The 17,773-nt window shown below is 53.1% G+C and overlaps 1 protein-coding gene across 4 annotated transcripts in view; it reads right to left on the bottom strand.

Moving 5' to 3' along the window:
• Plekha6 (pleckstrin homology domain containing A6) overlaps window positions 1-17,773 on the bottom strand; it is a 141,014-nt gene that overhangs the window by 19,782 nt on the left and 103,459 nt on the right. Inside the window, exons 7-16 of one of the 4 annotated variants that reach the window (XM_052200051.1) lie at window positions 17,063-17,135; window positions 15,066-15,166; window positions 11,457-11,599; window positions 9,227-9,709; window positions 7,551-8,067; window positions 7,054-7,140; window positions 6,067-6,120; window positions 2,592-2,672; window positions 1,651-1,719; window positions 92-172 (exon numbers count right to left, since the gene is read on the bottom strand). In XM_052200051.1, coding sequence (XP_052056011.1) covers window positions 92-172; window positions 1,651-1,719; window positions 2,592-2,672; window positions 6,067-6,120; window positions 7,054-7,140; window positions 7,551-8,067; window positions 9,227-9,709; window positions 11,457-11,599; window positions 15,066-15,166; window positions 17,063-17,135 — 1,689 coding nt within the window. Of the gene's footprint in view, window positions 1-91; window positions 173-1,650; window positions 1,720-2,591; window positions 2,673-6,066; window positions 6,121-7,053; window positions 7,141-7,550; window positions 8,068-9,226; window positions 9,710-11,456; window positions 11,660-15,065; window positions 15,167-17,062; window positions 17,136-17,773 lie in introns of all 4 variants that reach the window. The other 3 variants (XM_052200048.1, XM_052200049.1, XM_052200050.1) reach the window with 3 other exon arrangements.

The raw sequence follows: 17,773 nt of genomic DNA, 5'->3' as shown, positions 1-17,773 counted from the left end.
AGCTTTGTAAGGACAGAGACAGCGTCGCACACCATACTCCGCCCAGTCATGCCTGCACCAGCCTCACCCACAAAATACCGCAGTTGCTCACCTTCTCCGCCCGCAGCTGCTGCACCAACCGCTCCTGCTCCCTCACCACCTTGTTCTGCTCACACAGCTTGCCCAGCAGTTTCTGGAAGCCCAGAGGGGAGAAAGAAGAAGAAGATGAAGGATGTGGTTTGATGGGAACCTGGGAATCTGGTTGGCAGGGCCTGGACTCTGCACACCGCCACTTTTCCCAGTCAGGGAACCTGGGCCTTCACCATCACCTTGGAAGCTCTGGGAGAGAGCATGGCGGATCTCTCCATCTTAGGAAACGAGATGTGATAATTCTCTGGGTAGGGGTAGGGAGTCAAGCGCATTCCTATCCTACTGCGGGGTTACAGTGCCCAGAGGATGCTGAGAAGACAGCGTGGCCTCGCCTCCTCTGCTGGGGCTGGGGGCAGGCAAGGTTTGGAGCAAGCAGTCTTACAATGAGCAATGTAATGTGATCCAGTGCCTCAGCCCCACAGGGCAGCCCAGCCTCTCTTATCCTGAGACTCTTGAGTTCTCGTTCTCTCTCTCTCTCTCTCTCTCTCTCTCTCTCTCTCTCTCTCTCTGTCTCTCTCTCTGTCTCTGTCTCTCTCTTTCTCTCTCTCTGTCTCTGTCTCTCTCTCTCTGTCTCTCTCTCTAAGGCAACAGTTCTCAACCGGGGTCACAAATATATCGAATATTTACATTATGATTCATAACAGGCAAGATTATAGTTATGAAGTACCCACGAAATAAATTTATGGCCAGGGGTCACCACAGCATGAGGAACTGCATTAAAGGGTTACAGCATCAGGAAGGTTGGGAACCGGCTGTAACATCTCAGGTCTCAGGATGGCTGACGGGAGCCTTCTTAGCTTTGGTCCTTGCCTGGAGAGATCCCCCCACCTCCCAAGCCTCCCAGGCATGGACCCGCTGCCGAGGCGGGGTCAGTGTGATGAGAAGACCACAGGCAGAGCCCCCTCTCTTCTGGAGAGTTTTCCATGTCCTCATCGCTAACTCGTGTCTGCCCCTCCATCTTCTTCCTACCACACTGAATCTTGCCCTTTGAGGCTTCTCATGTCAAGGCCTTTCTCTTTGGCTCCCTATTTTGTCCTTGACCCAGTTCCTGGTCCTGTTCAGTGAATGGGTCTGAAATTGCCATCCGAGGCTACCTGGAGTATCTCCCTGCTTGAAGCTCCTGACGGCAGACACAGACCATATTCTCTCGAGCAGCTCGCCGTGTCTACCACAGGCTGGGCACAGGGCAGACGGATTTACCATCTAACAGAGCCTACGTCTTTGCCCTAAGCCAATCCCACTGCTGTAGATAGGGGCCCACAGCTTGGTGTAGAAGCTTGAAGCAGAGTGAGAGGGGAGGGTGAGATAGGGCCACACCCAAAAGGAGAAGCCGAAGGAGGAGGAAGCAGGTGGAACACCGTGTTGTGGTCCTGATGAAAGGAGGTGAGTCAAATGGATGAAACGCCACCGGGAGAGGGAGGAGGGTGAAGGAAAAGCCCCATGGTGGGGAGGGAAGCGAGGAAGAGGAGGACAACATGAGGAGCACGTCGTGCCAGAGGGAGCAGGGAGAGCTGCCCTTACATCCGTGTCTTGCTCGTTTAGCTTGAAGGTGTGGAGGCCATCCCGGAACACCTCTGGGTATGCAGGGACCTGCAGGAACACGAGGTCGGTTACTGCAGCAGGGGCAGACGAGGCTGGGTGGGTGGCAGAGCTGACAGCACAATCCCGCTTCCTTTCTGCCAGAGACCACTGCCCGTCACGCCTGACGCTTCTGTGCCAGGGTCTTAGGTCCTCTGGCTGGAGCTGGGAAGGCTGTGATGGTGCCGTCTAGATTTCATCCTGATTGTCTGCGGCTGATTCGGGAGAGGTTGACCACATAACCTGTGTCCCGTGTTCCCCTTTGGAGGCCTGCTAGAAGGCAGAGCTCTCTGCACGGTAACAATCATGAGAATACCAGTGACCCCTGGGCAGTTTGTAGACACAGTACGTAAGATCTTGGCAGGAAAGAGCATTAGAAACCCAGAGAGCCGCTGTCCCAATAAACTGAACATGCCGATCGTTGCGCCCACACTAAGCCAGGACTGGCAAGGTTCCAAAGGCATGGCGGACAGTTAGTGCTGCCTTGCCCTGACACCGCAGCAGTCCTCCTAACATGTTTACAAACCCTTGACATCATCCCCTCATGCCCCATCCCCAGGAATATCTGTCAAGAACATAGAAAGCGTGAACTGGACATCCTGGGCATTCAAAAGCAGGTCTGTAATCCTCAGCATGCATGAGATGTCACTGTTCGCTGTTTGATGGTTCAGGAAATGCACCCTGAGTTTATCTATGAACATGAAGAATGGAGGTATCATGGTGGAGCTCGGGAGAAGATGGAGCAGAATCTGTTTTAGGGGAGATGAGGCCTGGCGGGTGAATGGATTGGGTGAGGCAGGCCTCAGCCCACATGGAGTGACCCAATCATGCACAAGCAGCTGAGATGGCATTGACAGGACCATGCTGGCAGGCAGAGGCCTTACTTGCATGAAGAGGTGGGCCCTGGGGGAGGAGCTCTCCACCATTCGGTTCACCATGCTGATGAGAGTCTCACTCTCGCTCATCTGCAGCGGAGGAGGAAGGAACGGACGATTCACTCAGCCCTGGCTACGGCTGTCTCCCCACACCCCCCTGTGACTCTCTGCAGGAAACAGGGGAGGGGCAGCTGCTTTGGGGGGCCTCCAGCACCCTGTCCCTGGCCTTGGCATTTATCACCCTGTGAACTGTTTCTGGACCAGTACTGATGTCCTCATGCGAATGTCACAGCAGGGTACTGAAAGGCTACTGGACCTTCACTGACAGCGACCCAGGGACTCTGTCCCAGGGGTGCCCGGCCACACTGGCCAAGCTGTCACCTCCTCCCCATTTCTCATACTGCTTTGGATGAAGACCGGATGGCAGGAAAGCCAATTTCCTCAAACTGACACTAAAATGAGCTAAAAACAGCAAACCTGGAACCTACTGCCTGCGTGGCCCCCCCTCCCACACCCCTGAGCCTCCTGAAAGATTGCTAAACAATTTCCAGAGCTGGGCTGGCAGCATCCATGAGGATCGAGGATGGCACTGGGAAGCAAACAGGGGGGCCAAGACACGTGAGCCGTGTTAAAGGGACACCAGGTGTGGGACCACTGCTATCTGCCACGTCACCCTTTAATTTCAAGGATCATTGGGAAAGTGGGAGGGGATGTACTGAAGGGGAGGAGAGGGCAGCAGAGAGGGAGGGAAGGCCAACCAAACCAATCAGATATGCCCTCGCTTGTCCCCCGGTTCCACTGGGAGAGAATCAAAAATGAAACTGTCAGGGAATGTCCTTGGCTGTGTCCCTTTAACCGTGTGGTCCACAGCAGATGGTAGAAGACAGAAGGGAGGTGACGCTTTGGGGCTACAAAGGAACCAGGGATGATCTCTTGGGGGGTCAGAATTGTATCCAAGGTCTCCCCAGCCTTTTCTTCCTCTTACCCTCTTTTTTTTTCCCCCCGAGACAGGGTTTCTCTGTGTATGTAACCCTGGCTGTCCTGGAACTCACTCTGTAGACCAGGCTGGCCTTGAACTCAGAAATCTGCCTGCCTCTACCTCCCCAGTATTAAAGGCACCGCCTGGCTCCTCTTACCCTATTGAGGCGTCAGCCCACACAGCTTTGTTTCCGCTGTGCTGTGGTCAGAGCAAGGTAACCCATGCCCCCATGTGTAATCTACAGCATTCTAATTTTTAAAACTTTAATTTTTTTTAACGTTATATGTTCATTTTGCCAGCATGTATGTCTGTGTACCATGTGCCCGCAGAGGAGTGCCCCTGGAACTGGAGTTCTAGGGTTTGTCAGCTGACACATGGGTGCTGGTAACCAAATCTGGGTCCTGTGGAAGCGTACCCAGTGCGCTTCGCCGTGGAATCATCTTTCCAGCCCCAGATGTGTAGTATTTTCAAAGGCTTCCTAGTACCCGACTTTTCTACTCCTGTAAGCCCAGTTAGGGATTTTCCTTGGTGTCAAGGCTTCGAGAGTGCTTATAGTATAAGGATGGGCATAGGAGTTACAGTACAATATGCCAGCCTCCTTATTTAGTGTAAAGATCTGAAGTTAGTCCGGTCCCTATCTACTTACAGAGGCTCTGGGTGCACATGACTGGGTGCACATGTCTGTGCGCACACAGTAGACAAAGGAGACCAGACTCTTCCTGGGCGCCCACTGACCTCATTTCTTTCCCCTAAGAGGTTTGCTCTAACAGTGCCCCACAGAGAACTCCTGAGTCGTTTCCAATCTGATCCTCTCACTGCTCTGCAGAAGAGCAGGCTCTGTTATGTCTGAAAACAAAGAACCAAGGACCAAGCGCCATCCCCCAGTGCTGCCCAGCATGGCTCTACCTGGCCGTGTCCAGCCCCTCATCACACAGGATCGCCTGTAAGAATATTATCCCACAGGCAGGAGGGTAATCCAGAGATGAGTCCATCCCCTCTGGAAGGGCAAAGTCAATCTGTGTTCAATAACTGGACAGTCAGCCATTGAGGGCAGGACAAAGTTAGCATAAGGCTACATGAGGGCCAGGAGCTGGCCCTGCTGACTAAACTGTAGCAATCAGCGCTTCCCCGCTGTCATTTACAAAGGTGATCTCACCATAATAGGGAAGCCATAGGCGATGAAAGGTCACATGACTGCTACTGGAAGATCATGGAGTCATAGCAGCGAATATAGTCATTTTGAGGTCACGTTTCTGCCTGGAGATTTACAAGTATGAACTTGTCCTGAGGAGATTTGATTCTAGTCTTGTCTTCTCTCAGATTCCCAGCTACAAACTCAGTTAAAACCTAAGCTCTGTTATTCACTGTCTGTGTCCTTGGCATATTTTAAAATCTCTCTGTGCTTCATTTCCTTTATATAAAATAGGATAATCATAGTTTCCGCCCTGCAGAATTATTACAAAAATGAAAGAATTGTGATCTCTTCTATTCAGTCTAAGTCACAGAGGAAACACTAATTATGGTGGCTGTTATCATTATTATATTATTGTTACTATTAATACCACTATTACTATTACTATTACTGAGACAGGGTCTCACCACGTAACTTTCCCAGGCCTGAAACTTCAAACTTACAGAGATTCAGCTGCCTCTGCCTACTGAATGTTGAGATTAAAAGCACGTATCACCACCTTAGTTATTCTTAATATTATCACTACCACTGCAGGCTGCCTTCCAAGGTCAGTGATACGGACTTCCAGATTCCCTGTGGTTTCTAGCACATATATACTGGTGTATGGGCTCACTGGCAACCCGGTTAGACCGCATGTTTTTAGATGGCTCCCTTTGGAGTTAAAAGGCAAAGAAGCAAAGGAACAAAGCCTGGTGTGAGCACTGGGCAGCCAGCACTGTGTGTCTCACTGGGGTATTCGCTGCCTGGCTAGTTCGCTCGTCAGCCAAACTGAGCTGACGTCACTGCACCTCCAACAACCACACTCAACTCTCTGGACCCATGAGCTGTGTATGCAAAAGAGCCTTGTTGAGGAACTAACAAATGTATGGAATCGATAACATTTTCTAAGCCGTTCTAGGACAAATCTGGAGGACCGCAGTTTACAAACAGAGCTTGCCAATGACCGGTAGAACAGGGTATGAGGTCCCAGGTCCAGCCTTAACTAAACCCCTGACATCTCAGGCCCAACCTTGTCTCTACTCTCTTCCCACCTGCCTCTGAGGTCAGTTCCACGCGGGCTGAACACTGAAGAATGTAGACAGTGGTAGTTAATTATTCACAGGCCCGTTTATATAGTCTTTCCTGAGGACAACCCCGGCTGCCCAGGAGGGTTCGGATGGGAAGAAGATGAGCGAGCAAAGGGAAACACGAGCCGCTTTGTTGGTTCCTGGTGACATCAACAAAGGTTGTCAAATGGCTGGAGGATGATAGGGAAAGGGAGGAGACGACACGACAGGGGTTATGGGATGGCGAGGGGCACCAGCTCTGCCTACCTGCTGGTCCAAATACTCTAGGTTTCTTTGCAACTGAAGATCTAAAAGTTCATCCTACCCGGAGCCCGAGGCCAAAGGGCCAAACAGCAACACAAACAAACAGGAACACACAAAAGAAAACGATAAAAAAAAAAAAAAAGAAGCAGAGTAGTTAAGAGTAGTTAGCTAGGCATGGACAAAAAAAAAGTCTCTGTCATGTCCTTTAAGTGGTTCTGAGGTAGAAGGGGACAAGACCACAGGTGGGTGGAGGAAGGATGAGGGTCAGCCTCTCCCAGCTCTGTTACCTCTGTCCCACCCTGCAAATCTGAGAAGTGTTTCCAATTGTTCTAGGAAAATGGGCTATTTCTGGAAAGGTGCATTTGCTGTGGATCAAGCAAATAGTGGAGTCTGAACAGTAGAGGAGGCTACCCTGGCCTCCACCCAGCCTCCTCCACCCTGGCCTCCCTTCCTGGGTATGGGACAGAGGTTCTTTAGTCCCCAACCCATTTCTCGGAGGAACACATTCCAGAAGTAAGTAGACACAGCAGAAAAGGGCGGAACACAACGTGGTGGCACACCCTTTCTTCCTCAGTCTGAGGAAGTCCCCGTCCCTTTCCCCCTGGGTGGCATTCCAAACATAGATAAGCTTGCGGCAATGCTAAGGGAAACTCCACATGCTCTACCCGGAGTCCTAGCCTGGCTGCATTCAGCTGCTGCTCCTGCTAGCCCTGGCCCTCCTCTTGTGTGCCTGTGAGGAGAGCTGCTCTGAGGCCTGAGGGGCAGGGGAGCACACGCTCTCTGCTCTGCCACAGAGGAGCAAGTGGCCCCAAACTGTCCTGGGGCCCTTGAGGCCTGGTAGGAAGGGAAGAGGTAACCAGAGACTTCTAGAAATACATGGGCCAGGCAAGGGGCCCAGAGTATCCTGGTATCTTCCCCAGCTCAGCTCCACCCTGGGTGGAAGCAGGAGAGGAGGTCCTGAGGTGGAATGGAAGGGAGGAGAGGACGTACCATCTTATCGTGGACCGTGGGAGATGGTGGGTAGTTGTAGGGGAACAGTCCTGCAGGGACTGGCCGCCTGTCTCCCAGGTAATCATACTGGAAGAGAAAGGGGGTGCAGAGGTGAGAGAATATGGCTGGGGTGTGGACTTCCCCACCAACTGAAGTTCAGAGTTAAGGGCATCTGTATCCTGTCCCAGAGCAAACTGAAACGCATCGCGACCCCATTCACAACTATCTATCTGAGTCCTCGAGACTGAAAGTCAGACCTTCTCTGTCCTCTTAGAGACACGGCACAATTTTCAGTACAACCTGGGAATGGGCACAGAGAGCATGGTTCCTGCTTAGAGCTCAGAATGACCCCCACGTGGATGGCACCACGGACCAGGCTTCCCTAGGCAGACTCCTGGCCTAGCAGGCCGGATCCCAGATAGCCCGGCATCTCCAGCTCTTCTCTGGCAGGCAGATGGTCTCAGGACCTGAGGGGGAGGGGCGGAATGACGGCTCACCTTTGGGGAGCTGATGGATCGCCTCATGACGTAGGCGGCAGGGTCTGCATAGATGTCCTCACTGCGGGGTGGCAGCCGATCAAAACGTGCGCTAGGTGAGCGCACCGGGGAGTAGATGCGGGCGCGGCTGTAGGAGCCCTGGCTGGGTGAGCGGGGCACAGAGTGGGAACGGGGCTGCAAGGACAGGCGGCGCAGGGAGCCAGAGGCAGCGTCCAACTCATCATAGTAGACTGGCTGTCGGGAGGGGCTGGGGATCCAAACGGTGCCATCCTGCCGCCCATAGCTCGTGGACTCTTTCCATTCATGAAGCTGGTAAGCGGGGCCACCCCCGTTCCGGAAGGAGTGCCGCTTGTCCTCCAGGGCCCAGGGCGGACTAATCCTATCGTAGGCTGGCATGGAGCAGATGCTGTCTGGCCGCACCCCCGGTGGGTAGTACTGGTAATCGTCAGGGTACTGAGAGGAGTAGGGGCTGTAATACTCAGGGACCCGGCGGGGCATAGGGTAGAACCTTGAAGGACTGAGAGAGAGAGGCCATTGAAAGGAAAGTAGACAACATGGACATATCTCTACCCACCTGTGTACCCCAGTCACCCCTGCCTCCAATCCTCCAGCCCAGAGTGCATGCTTGAAAGGGTGACTGGAACCCCAGGGCATCTTGCAAGCACATTCAGGAAGCCATTGCTAGATCCAGGCAGGATCTAGGCCTATCCTAGAGGTGAGAACAAGTCCCATCCAGAGTTCAATCTATGTCTCTTTAAAATGAAATGTCCCAGAAGATAGCTCTAGGCCTTTTTTGCCATCTACATCTGAGTGTGAACAGATTTACTGGGTCCTTTCCAAAACGGGAGGTAGAAGAAACGTACCCACGTATACCATGCCCCTGAAGGATAAAAGTGGTTTTCTGGTCATATGCTATCAGAGCCAGGAGGCCCCTGGGACGTATAAATGCCCAAGGACCCCATCACCAACAATGAGATTATCTAGAAAGGTAGGTGCTCCAGGCTCCGGGCTCCTTCCTGAGGCTGGACCCACAATCACCAGGGGCCCCTACATCCCAAGCTCATCTGCCCTGGCAAACACTATCAAGCTCAGGAAGTTTTGCTGAAAGCCGGTCATCAGATAATCCGTGTATTATACATGGGGCAAACTGGCCATCAAGAAACACCAACGGGAAGAGTAAGGCGCCATGTTTCCTTAAAGTGGTGCAAGTCTCCCAGTGAGTAGAATCACTGGATTCGGATGTCACAGGATTTGCGGCATGGGTTGGGGGTTAACCAGAACAGCTTTAGGGTTGCCTGACTCCTCTCTACTGAACACTCTAGGTACACTGCCCCTCCTCTCTTGTCTCTGTCTCTGTCTCTCTCGGTCTGAGACAAGGTCTCATATAGCACAGGCTATCCTCCAACTTGCTTTGTAACAGAGGATTACCTCAGAACTCCCGATCTTCCCACCTCTGCCTCCCAAGTGCAGAGAGTACAAGAACTTGCCACCACGCCCACATCTGTGCTTTCTTTTGAAGGCGGCAGACAATCAGAGGCAAGGATTTGGATAAGCTGAGAATCAGCTTTCCTGCACAGGTAGCTTCTAGAAGGTCCTCAGTAAAGCCATGTTTCCTAAGTTGCCTCCCCCTTCCCTTGTCCCAGCAATAACGTACCGCCCCCCCCAGGCCACCTCACCTCCGAAGGTCTTCTGGTGGGGGCACCCCTCGGCGCAGGTTCACCCACTGCTGAAGCTGGTTCATTGAGCTTTTGCGCTGGGCGATTTTGTCCGGGTCAGTTCGTGGCGGAAAGCTCCGTCGATGTCCCCCAGTGTCCCCATCGTGAGGCGGGAAAGCCGTGCTCCCCGGTCGGCTTGGGGAGCCAAAAGGCCAGCCATTGGGCTGAGGAGGTTGTTCCCCACCGCCTGGGACCCTCGGGCCATCAGGATAAGGGCTGCCAGGCTCTGAGGCTGTCTCAGGTCCAGATGGGAGGCCATTGACTTTTACCAAAGGCTCTTTCTTGACTTCGGGCCTCTCGGGCCTGCGCTCGGCCTTCTCGCAGCCTCTGCCGTCCCCCTCTCCTCGAGTCTTGGCCTCAGGCTCTGGCTTGGTGAGGTTGTTGAGAGGTGGCTGCTGATGGTGTTTGCTGGGTGGGATGTTCTCTGAGTCTGGCTTCTCGAGGCTGCGGGAGGCCAAGGGAGAGGTTGTCAGTGGAACTGGCCCAGCAGTGTGAGGTAGGCAGGGGCGAGTGGGTTGTGAAGAGGAGACAGAGAGGCAGTGATGTAAGGGGGGCAGAATGACACCCCATTCTGCTTCCTAAATCCCAGGCTTTACTTTATTGCTGGGCAATGATCAGAGAAACTCAACCATCCGGCCAATACTACATTTGTTCTACCTCCCAGGCCTGTCACCCAAACCACTCTCCCTTCTGCCACGATTCGGAGCCCAGCCCTTGGCTGTGGCCACGCTAACCTCTCCTCATTTTGGTCTTCTCTGTTACCTGTCTCCAATCCAATCCCCCAGACAAAGGCTGGCAGGTGCCCCAGTTTCACATCAGTAACTATAGTTAGCCACAGAGACTGGCTACAGGTCCGCCCTGTGTCTTGGGGAGTCTTCACTGGCAGAATGGACAGGTTATCACCTTCCCTGGGATTGTTGGAGGCGTAGCTGCTATGAGATCCACCATGGTGGGCAGCAGGGGGACAAGTAGCTGACTCCAAGCAGATCAACACGAAGTTCCTGGCTCCAAAGCACAGCCCTTCTGGGGGAAACTTCGTTAGACTGTGGACTCCAGGAGGGCCGGAACATGGTTGGTTTCCTCTTTCATGCGGCACAAGATCTATGTCTTGGTTATTTTTGTTTGATTGTTGTTTGTCCACCTGACTCAAGCTAGAGCTACTTGAGAAGAGGAGATCTAGACTATTCCTTCGTAACACTGGTCTGTAGGAATGTTTGCTCAGCGTTTCCTTGGTTGATGATATGGGAAGGCCCGCCATGGGCAGTGCCACCCCTGGGCAGGCGGTCCCGGATGGTATAAGAAAGCAGGCTGAGCAAGCCACAGGGAACAAGCCAGTAAGCAGCACTTCTCCATGGCACGTGCTTCAGTTCCTGCCTCCAGGCTCCTGCCCTGACTTCCCTGGAACTGTTTTCGGTCAGTGTTTATCACAGCAGTAGAAATGCAGACCTACAAAGTCCCAGCAAATCTGGGCCATCCACGGATGAATAAAGGTCCTGGCAATGCAGAGACGGGCCCTCCAGACAACTTCTCCCCGGAGTTCCCTCTCAACCTTCCTTGATAGCACACTGAGGGTTAAACATAGCCAGACCTGAGGTCCACACAGTGAGACCCTTTCTACACTCAGGCCAGACCCGAGCCCTTTCCTCTGGATCCCCACTTCGCTTATCTTAGGGCTGCACACAGGGGGAGGAGGAGACGTGGGCACGGAGCCGGCAGGTGATGGGCACCGCGAGCAGTGGGCTGTGTTTTCAGGGCTTCGCACACAATCTGCAGTCCCCATCCAGGACTGCTAGATTTGAGAAGAGAAAAATCAGGTTCTGAAAGGTTAAAGTCACTCACCCCGAGGTCACACAATGGCCAAGTGACTAAGATGTGATTCAAACCTGATTCCAGTTTCCTCCAAAGTATTTGACGCAAACAGCTACTAAATGACCCTCACCTTTGGCTCCTAGCCGAGCTTCGGGGATTCTCTGCAGGGTCCCCCAGCTCAGAAAGAGGAGGAGGAACTGGTCAGGGGAAGTGAGTTTCAGGCTCTTCAACCTGTTGGCCAGACCTCCCGCTTAGGTCAGGATGTGGTCCTCACTCCCTCCAGAGGTTCGAATCCACAGAATGGGCCCAGCAATGGCATCAAGCTGAGTACTTTTGAGCGTCTTTCTCTCTCCTTTCCTCAGTGTCCACACTGGGTACTCACCTGTGCCGCACAGGCTGAGGCACTGACTTCTGGGCTGGAGGGATCTGCACCCGAGCAGCCTCGCCCATGGCCTGGATCCAGGCCTCCTGCTCCTCGGGGCTCTCAGCACTGAAGAAGTAGGTGCGGACTCCAGCGTGCTCCGCCTGTGGGGAGAGGCAGTGCGTGGAACTGGCCCCAGCCTCGTCTACCCAGTAAACAGTCACCTGCAGGGAAAGGACACCCACAGGAGGGGCAGTCAGTCAGGCTGTTGTTCTCAGCTTCTCCCCAGAGGAGCTAAGGAGCTGGGAAGGAGCTGAGATTGCAGCTGCCTCCCTCCCATGGACCTGGCATGAGAGGTCTCTGAATTCTACCTAAAAGCCCAGGAACCAGGAAAGCAAGCCTACCTCCCCCGCCTGAAGTGGTGGCTATAAGCAAGAGGGACAATTATCACACCCTCTCTCCCCTTCGATTCCACCTTTGTGATAAGAAAATTATCACAGGGCTGGAGGAGTGGGTCCCCTAAACAGGACCGTCTCAAACCCAGCCTCACTCCTGAGAAGCTGGGTCCTATTCCTTCCTCACGAGGAAACACCTGAGCCCCTTATCCATGGCATGCAGGGCACACACTGGCAAGCGGTCGGAACACTACCTAGTTGACGGCTGTGAGCAGGCACAGCAGGCTGGAACCCAGAAGAGAGCTCCTGTCCAGAGGAGGGGGTCCTCATGCAGCCAGAAGGAGAGGCAGAGACAAGCCAACCGACACCAGAGGAAGAGACAGACCAGACAGTGAGGAGCACAAGACGGGTATTATGGGTAGTTCCCTTGTAGCCGGTGTCACCACCCAGAAGGACAGCACTTAGCCATGCCCAGCTCACCCCAACAAGGGATGGAGCACGAAGGGCTTACACTATGGGAAAACTGGGACTGCGATGGGTGGTGAGTCAGGGAACACCAGCATTATTTCCAGTTCCTCCCCTAGCAAACAAGTTGCTATTTTGCTCCAGCTTAAATGATACATCCACTGAAGGGTGATGGGAGAGAGGGGCTAGCCAGACCCCTTCTGAGACCTTAGCATACTCCTCTGGTGACACCCTCAACTCCTTAAAAAAAGGTAATTAAAATTTATATCACCTAACAGGGGGTTCCAGATGTGATGAGGAGTCTCCTCCCAGCCTTGGCTCCCTTGGACGCTAACCCATAGGATAGGTTGATGGGACTGAAGGAAAAAGCTAAACTCAGGGCTCTCCTGAAAAGCTAAGCCCTGCCCTCATCCTTCCTGCATTTCTAGGAGTAACCATTAGGAGACTCCCTTCACTGTGTCCCACATGCATTTCCCCCTCCCCCAGTATGGAGTTTTGGGGACTGGACCACCGGGCCTCCTCTACTGGGACCCCGCCCTTCAGCAGAGGGCCCAGCAGGAGGCAGAGCTGCTGAGTTCTTAGAGGGGCCTCCTCTACTGGGACCCCGCCCTTCAGCAGAGGGCCCAGCAGGAGGCAGAGCTGCTGAGTTCTTAGAGGGGCGGTGGCGGTGGGGGTGCTGTAAAGAGGGCAAGGAGACTGCTGGGACCTGAGGCTGAATAGCAGTGCCCAGGGCCCAGGAAAGCCCTCTGGGCCAAGAACACATGGTGTCATGGGAGACGGACAAGGCTGGCGATGTGTGCTGGGGCAGGCGGGAATCAGCAAATCAATCTGTTCATTCCATGAGCATTCTGTGAGCAACCTGTGTGCCCAGCTCGCTGCCCGGGGCGGGGGTCGGGGGGGGGGCGGGGTGTCAGGGGGAGGGGGACAATGACAAGGAAGATAGAAATTACACTCAAGCTTAGTCACACTGGGGACAAAACATGCCACAAGGAACAAGGAGCAAACAGCCCCAGGACCAAATGCTTGTGACAGGAGAAGGCAGAGGGCCTGGGAAAAGACAGGGCTATTGATGGAGTGCAGGGAGGGGCACCAGCTTCTAATAAGAAAGGAGCTGGAGACTTGAGGGTGTGGATAGAAGAAGCTAAGGCATTCAGCCGTAGCCAGGCAGGGACAGTTCCCGGCTCCTCATTATCTGCCGTCCAAAGACTTGTGCTTGGTGGCCACAACAGGACAAGCCCAATGTCTGTCCGTCTCGGGCTCCCCTCCCTTCCCTGGGGATGAGACACTGAATAGCACCAGTCAGAACCCTTTGTAGGCCACCAAGCATAGCTATCACGTGGGGGCCTTAAAGAGGCAGCGCACAACTTGGGGCAAAGAGGAGGGTGTGCGGGGTCTGGTAGGCACAGGAGCGATCTCGCTAGGCCCCGCAGCAGGGTGTGTATCAGTCACTCTAGGACGTTTCTCTGATGCCTGCAGCTGGCACAGCTCCAGTCTGGAGTGTGTGGCTCTGACAGGTCTGGTAGGAAGGGCGAGACAGGCTGTGGATGCTGTGTGGGTGCGAATGTGTCTGTGTAGTGGGACTGTTTGTTGGTTAAACAGCCTGCTCCTATTTTTCCCAGCTAGAACCCATCTCTCTGGGGTCAGAGTTTTAGTAAATGTTGCTTCTATTCACACCTCTGGCACACCAGCCCCTGAGAGGATGGAAACTAATTATATGCCAAATATACCCCCTCTTCTTTCCCGGGCAGGCCTGTGTATGGCGCCTACCTCTTACACCAGAGTCTGAAGGGCAGAAAGAGCCTTGGAAGCTCAGATGCCAACCCGGTGTGACCTGTAGTTTCTGTTCTGTCTTTAATGCCACAGTGCTAAGTTTTAAGTGACAGCAGTTCTCAGCTGGAGGAGGGGGGGTTTCTTGATTCTAAGGCATGCAGAATCGATATTATTATTTCATATTTTGAAAAGGAGCCTAGGGTAACTCTGCATCACAAAACACAAAGGGCATGGGATTTTTATAGTTTTTAATGGGTCATGAATTTTTAAATGTGGAAAAATACTGGCCTAGGAGGAGTCAGCTGCAGGCACAGCTTGCCGAGTAGGTCTCCCAGGGGTTCTGAGGGAGTGACACTGAACAGGAGGAGAGTCCCATTTTTCTGTGCACGTGTTTCCTCAAACTGTGGTCTACATGGCCAGGGGTGCATCTCAGGCAGGACACTTGCCCAGCATCTACAAGGCCCTGGGTTTCATCCCCAACTCCACAGGATTCAGGGTAATGCTCTCTTTATAAGGTTCGTAACTCAAGATTAAAACAAAATTCAACTCGTAATATTCTCCAAAGATTAAAATTTGAGTAAGTTTGATTGGAGGGAGGGTACCTGCATATCCCTGGGCTCAAAATAGAAAGGAAACCTATTCAGAAAAGCCCTCGGAACCCCACCCACCAGAGCTCATCTCAGAAGAAGGGCAGGCTGCTGGGCAAAAGGTACAAAAGGTTCAGGACACAATTTTCTTCCCTGGGGGAAATTGTGGCATCACAGAGGCACAGCTCTGGTTCTATATACCCACCAGGCCCCTGAGAGAAGGAGAGGGAACCCCAGTGTGGCCTTGCCTTACCTCCCAGCCACCCCGAAGAGTCTAAGGGCCACTCCCTGCTCCCTTCTGGGCCACCACACAGGGTCATCCTAAGGGACATGTACTTGACTCTGCTCCAGCCCCAAGTTCTAGAAGAGCACATGCCCTCCTTTTCCCACCTGGAGGAGGAAGCCCTGCTGACCTTAAACGTGTGCTTCCGGCTGATGTTGTCTGAGGGCTGCACAGCTGCCACCCGGAAGCTCAACAGGGGGATGCTGCCCAGGATGCTCTCCTGCTTCTCATCTGTCGGGGAAGGAGGGGTACGTGCGAGAGTGGTCCTGATGCAGAAGGGCGGGCAAGGGGCTCTTCACCCTTACTACGATAAATACCAATGAAATATTCTGTGTCCCCTATGGATTTTCAGAAGTGTTCTTTAAAGATTTTTCTTTTTAATTTTATATATGTGAGTACAATGTTGCTTTCTTCAGACAGCACCAGAAGAGGGCATTGGATCCCATTATAGATGGTTGTGAGCCACCATGTGGTTGCTGGGATTTGAACTCAGGACCTCTGGAAGAGCAGTCAGTGCTTTTATCCACTGAGCCATCTCTCCAGCTCCAAGTGTTCACTTTATGTAAGGCTTATTCGATTCCTTGCTAGATCCACACCCCTAAATGCCCCATGAAGAGGCTCTCCTGTTCCCTGTCAACTGACAGGTTATGATTGACTCAGGTTCCTTAACCATAAAGTGGATCAATCTTAAAATGCAGGAAGCCTAACTCCAAGCCAGCTTCCTTTACCCCTATCCTGTCTGCCTGTATTGATAAGCAGGAACGGTCTCAACAGCAACACACAGAGATCCTCCTGCCTCTGCTTCCCAAGCACTGGGATTAAAGGTGTGCCCAGTTGACATGGCCATCTTAGAGTTGGCTCCTCCTCCCGAGCAGGATGCTGCAAAGTGAGGCTCTTCTGTTTTCCCATGTGCTCCCTCTTGTCCTCCTACTTCCTGGCATGTGCCAAAGCGGCACAGATGCCCCCAGCAGAGCAGATGCTGGTGCCAGACTCTCAAACCTCTCTTCTTTATCAATTACCCAGCCTTGAAAATTGATTAATACAGGTGTCCCAAGACCATCCCCCTGCGCGCTCACCCCGCTCATGAGCGTCCTCTGGTCTGCCTGACCTTTTCTCTTCAGGGATCCTGACTCCTCCCTCTGTCCTGTCCCATGCTAGTTCTAGGGCAAGGAAATCTTTCATTCCTTAGTTGTGGACTTTTCCTCTGTCCCTGACTCTGTATCTATAGCCTCTGCTCAGCTACAATTCAGGAAGAGCAAGCAGCTCCAGGGCAGAGGGCGAGCAGGCGCGACTACTGTTTGTCAGAGTTAATGATTCACCACAGTGCTCCCAGGAGCCTGGAGGAACCCAGCACTTCCTCCTGTAGATAAGTGAAGCGCACAGGCTCTCTTGCTTAGACAGTGCCTGTGCCCACCCCCTCCCATTGCAGCAGCCTGGTATGATGTCACCGTTACTGCCATTAGTCCTGCTTGGGTCCTCTGTGCTTCCGCCGACACATGTTGCCGTGTACTTCCTAGAGGCGACTGTGCCGGAGTTCATCAGATCTTTGCCCTCATGTTGGGGCAGGGGAGCCTCATGTGAATGTTGGGGTGACAGAGAAGGTAGAGGCCAGGGCCATCTGTTTATCTAGCATTGCCTGAACATCTTTCCTGCTGCAGAGCTTTTTGGTGCTGTGGACTTCACAGTAAACAAAATGGTGTAAACATTCTTATATTCTGGATAAGCTTACACATTCTGCTGGGCCACGGGGAAGAGCAATAGCAGCATCTACTAGAGCAGTAATGAGAAACTTTCTCCTTCTCCTCCTTCTCCTTGTCCTCCTCCTCCTCTTCCCCTTACCCAGAAATCTCACTATCCAAATGTTTGCCCTGTTCAGCTGCTGTATCATCAGTTGGAACCCAGAACTAGCACCTTCCGGATAAGTACTGATTTCTAGGAACTAAATGCATACGTGAACGGGGACTGAGACTGGGCTGTCAACCCACTGCCACAGCCTCCTACCGCTGGGAACCCGCCTGGAGAGACCCACCAGCCAATGACCTTCCAAAGCAGAACCTGACAGCAAGACAGGATGAGACAGAATGGTCCCCGGCTTCCCCTACCCTGGCAGCGCCGCCGCAAACTCACCTTTGTAGTAAAAGAGGCAGCGATCCACCAGGACAAACCAACGCTTATTCCACTGCTTCACCCCGGAGCTGGCCTGCAGGAGACACAGACAGACAGATGGGAGGGCCATGAGGGGGTGTGGAAGGGGAGGCAGCCGCAGTCAGAAAGCTCTGCGCTAGTTACAAGGACAGCCCGGCTCTAGCTGCAGCGCAGCCACTAGCACGTGGCAGCCGACTCCCTTGAGATCTCAGATGCTGAGAGCTGACATTAGATTATTGCCTGTGACTCTCCAGTTCGGTCATCCTGATGCTCTGAGTCTCCCCTGGGGAAGATAAAAGGGGGAAAGGTACCCCAGAATGAGTGAGTAGAAGAGCGGACGAGAACACAGTAGTGTCCAGCCAGGGAAAAGTTGGGAAACCTCAGGACTGAAGCCACCACAGCAAGGAGATGTGCAGAGGATGTGCCCTGTATGGCTCTGATGAGATCAGTGACAGGGTGTATTTCAGAGTCATTGCTTCTGCCCATCAGGAATCTCATGTTGGAGCCCCAAATTCAATATTCAATACTAGTTAACTTTGGGGAGAATTTCTTCGTCTCCTCCTCCTCCTCCTCCTCCTCCTCCTCCTCCTCCTCCTGCTCCTCCTCCTGCTCCTTCTCCTGCTCCTCCTCTTCCTCCTCTTCTTCATCTACTCCTCCTCTTCTTCTTCCCCCCCTCCAGATAGTATTTCTCTG

The sequence above is a fragment of the Apodemus sylvaticus genome, chromosome 12 (assembly GCF_947179515.1).
Source record: "Apodemus sylvaticus chromosome 12, mApoSyl1.1, whole genome shotgun sequence".
Lineage (NCBI taxonomy): Eukaryota > Metazoa > Chordata > Mammalia > Rodentia > Muridae > Apodemus > Apodemus sylvaticus.
Note: the sequence above shows the minus strand (reverse complement) of the source record. Positions and strands in the feature narration are given on the sequence as shown.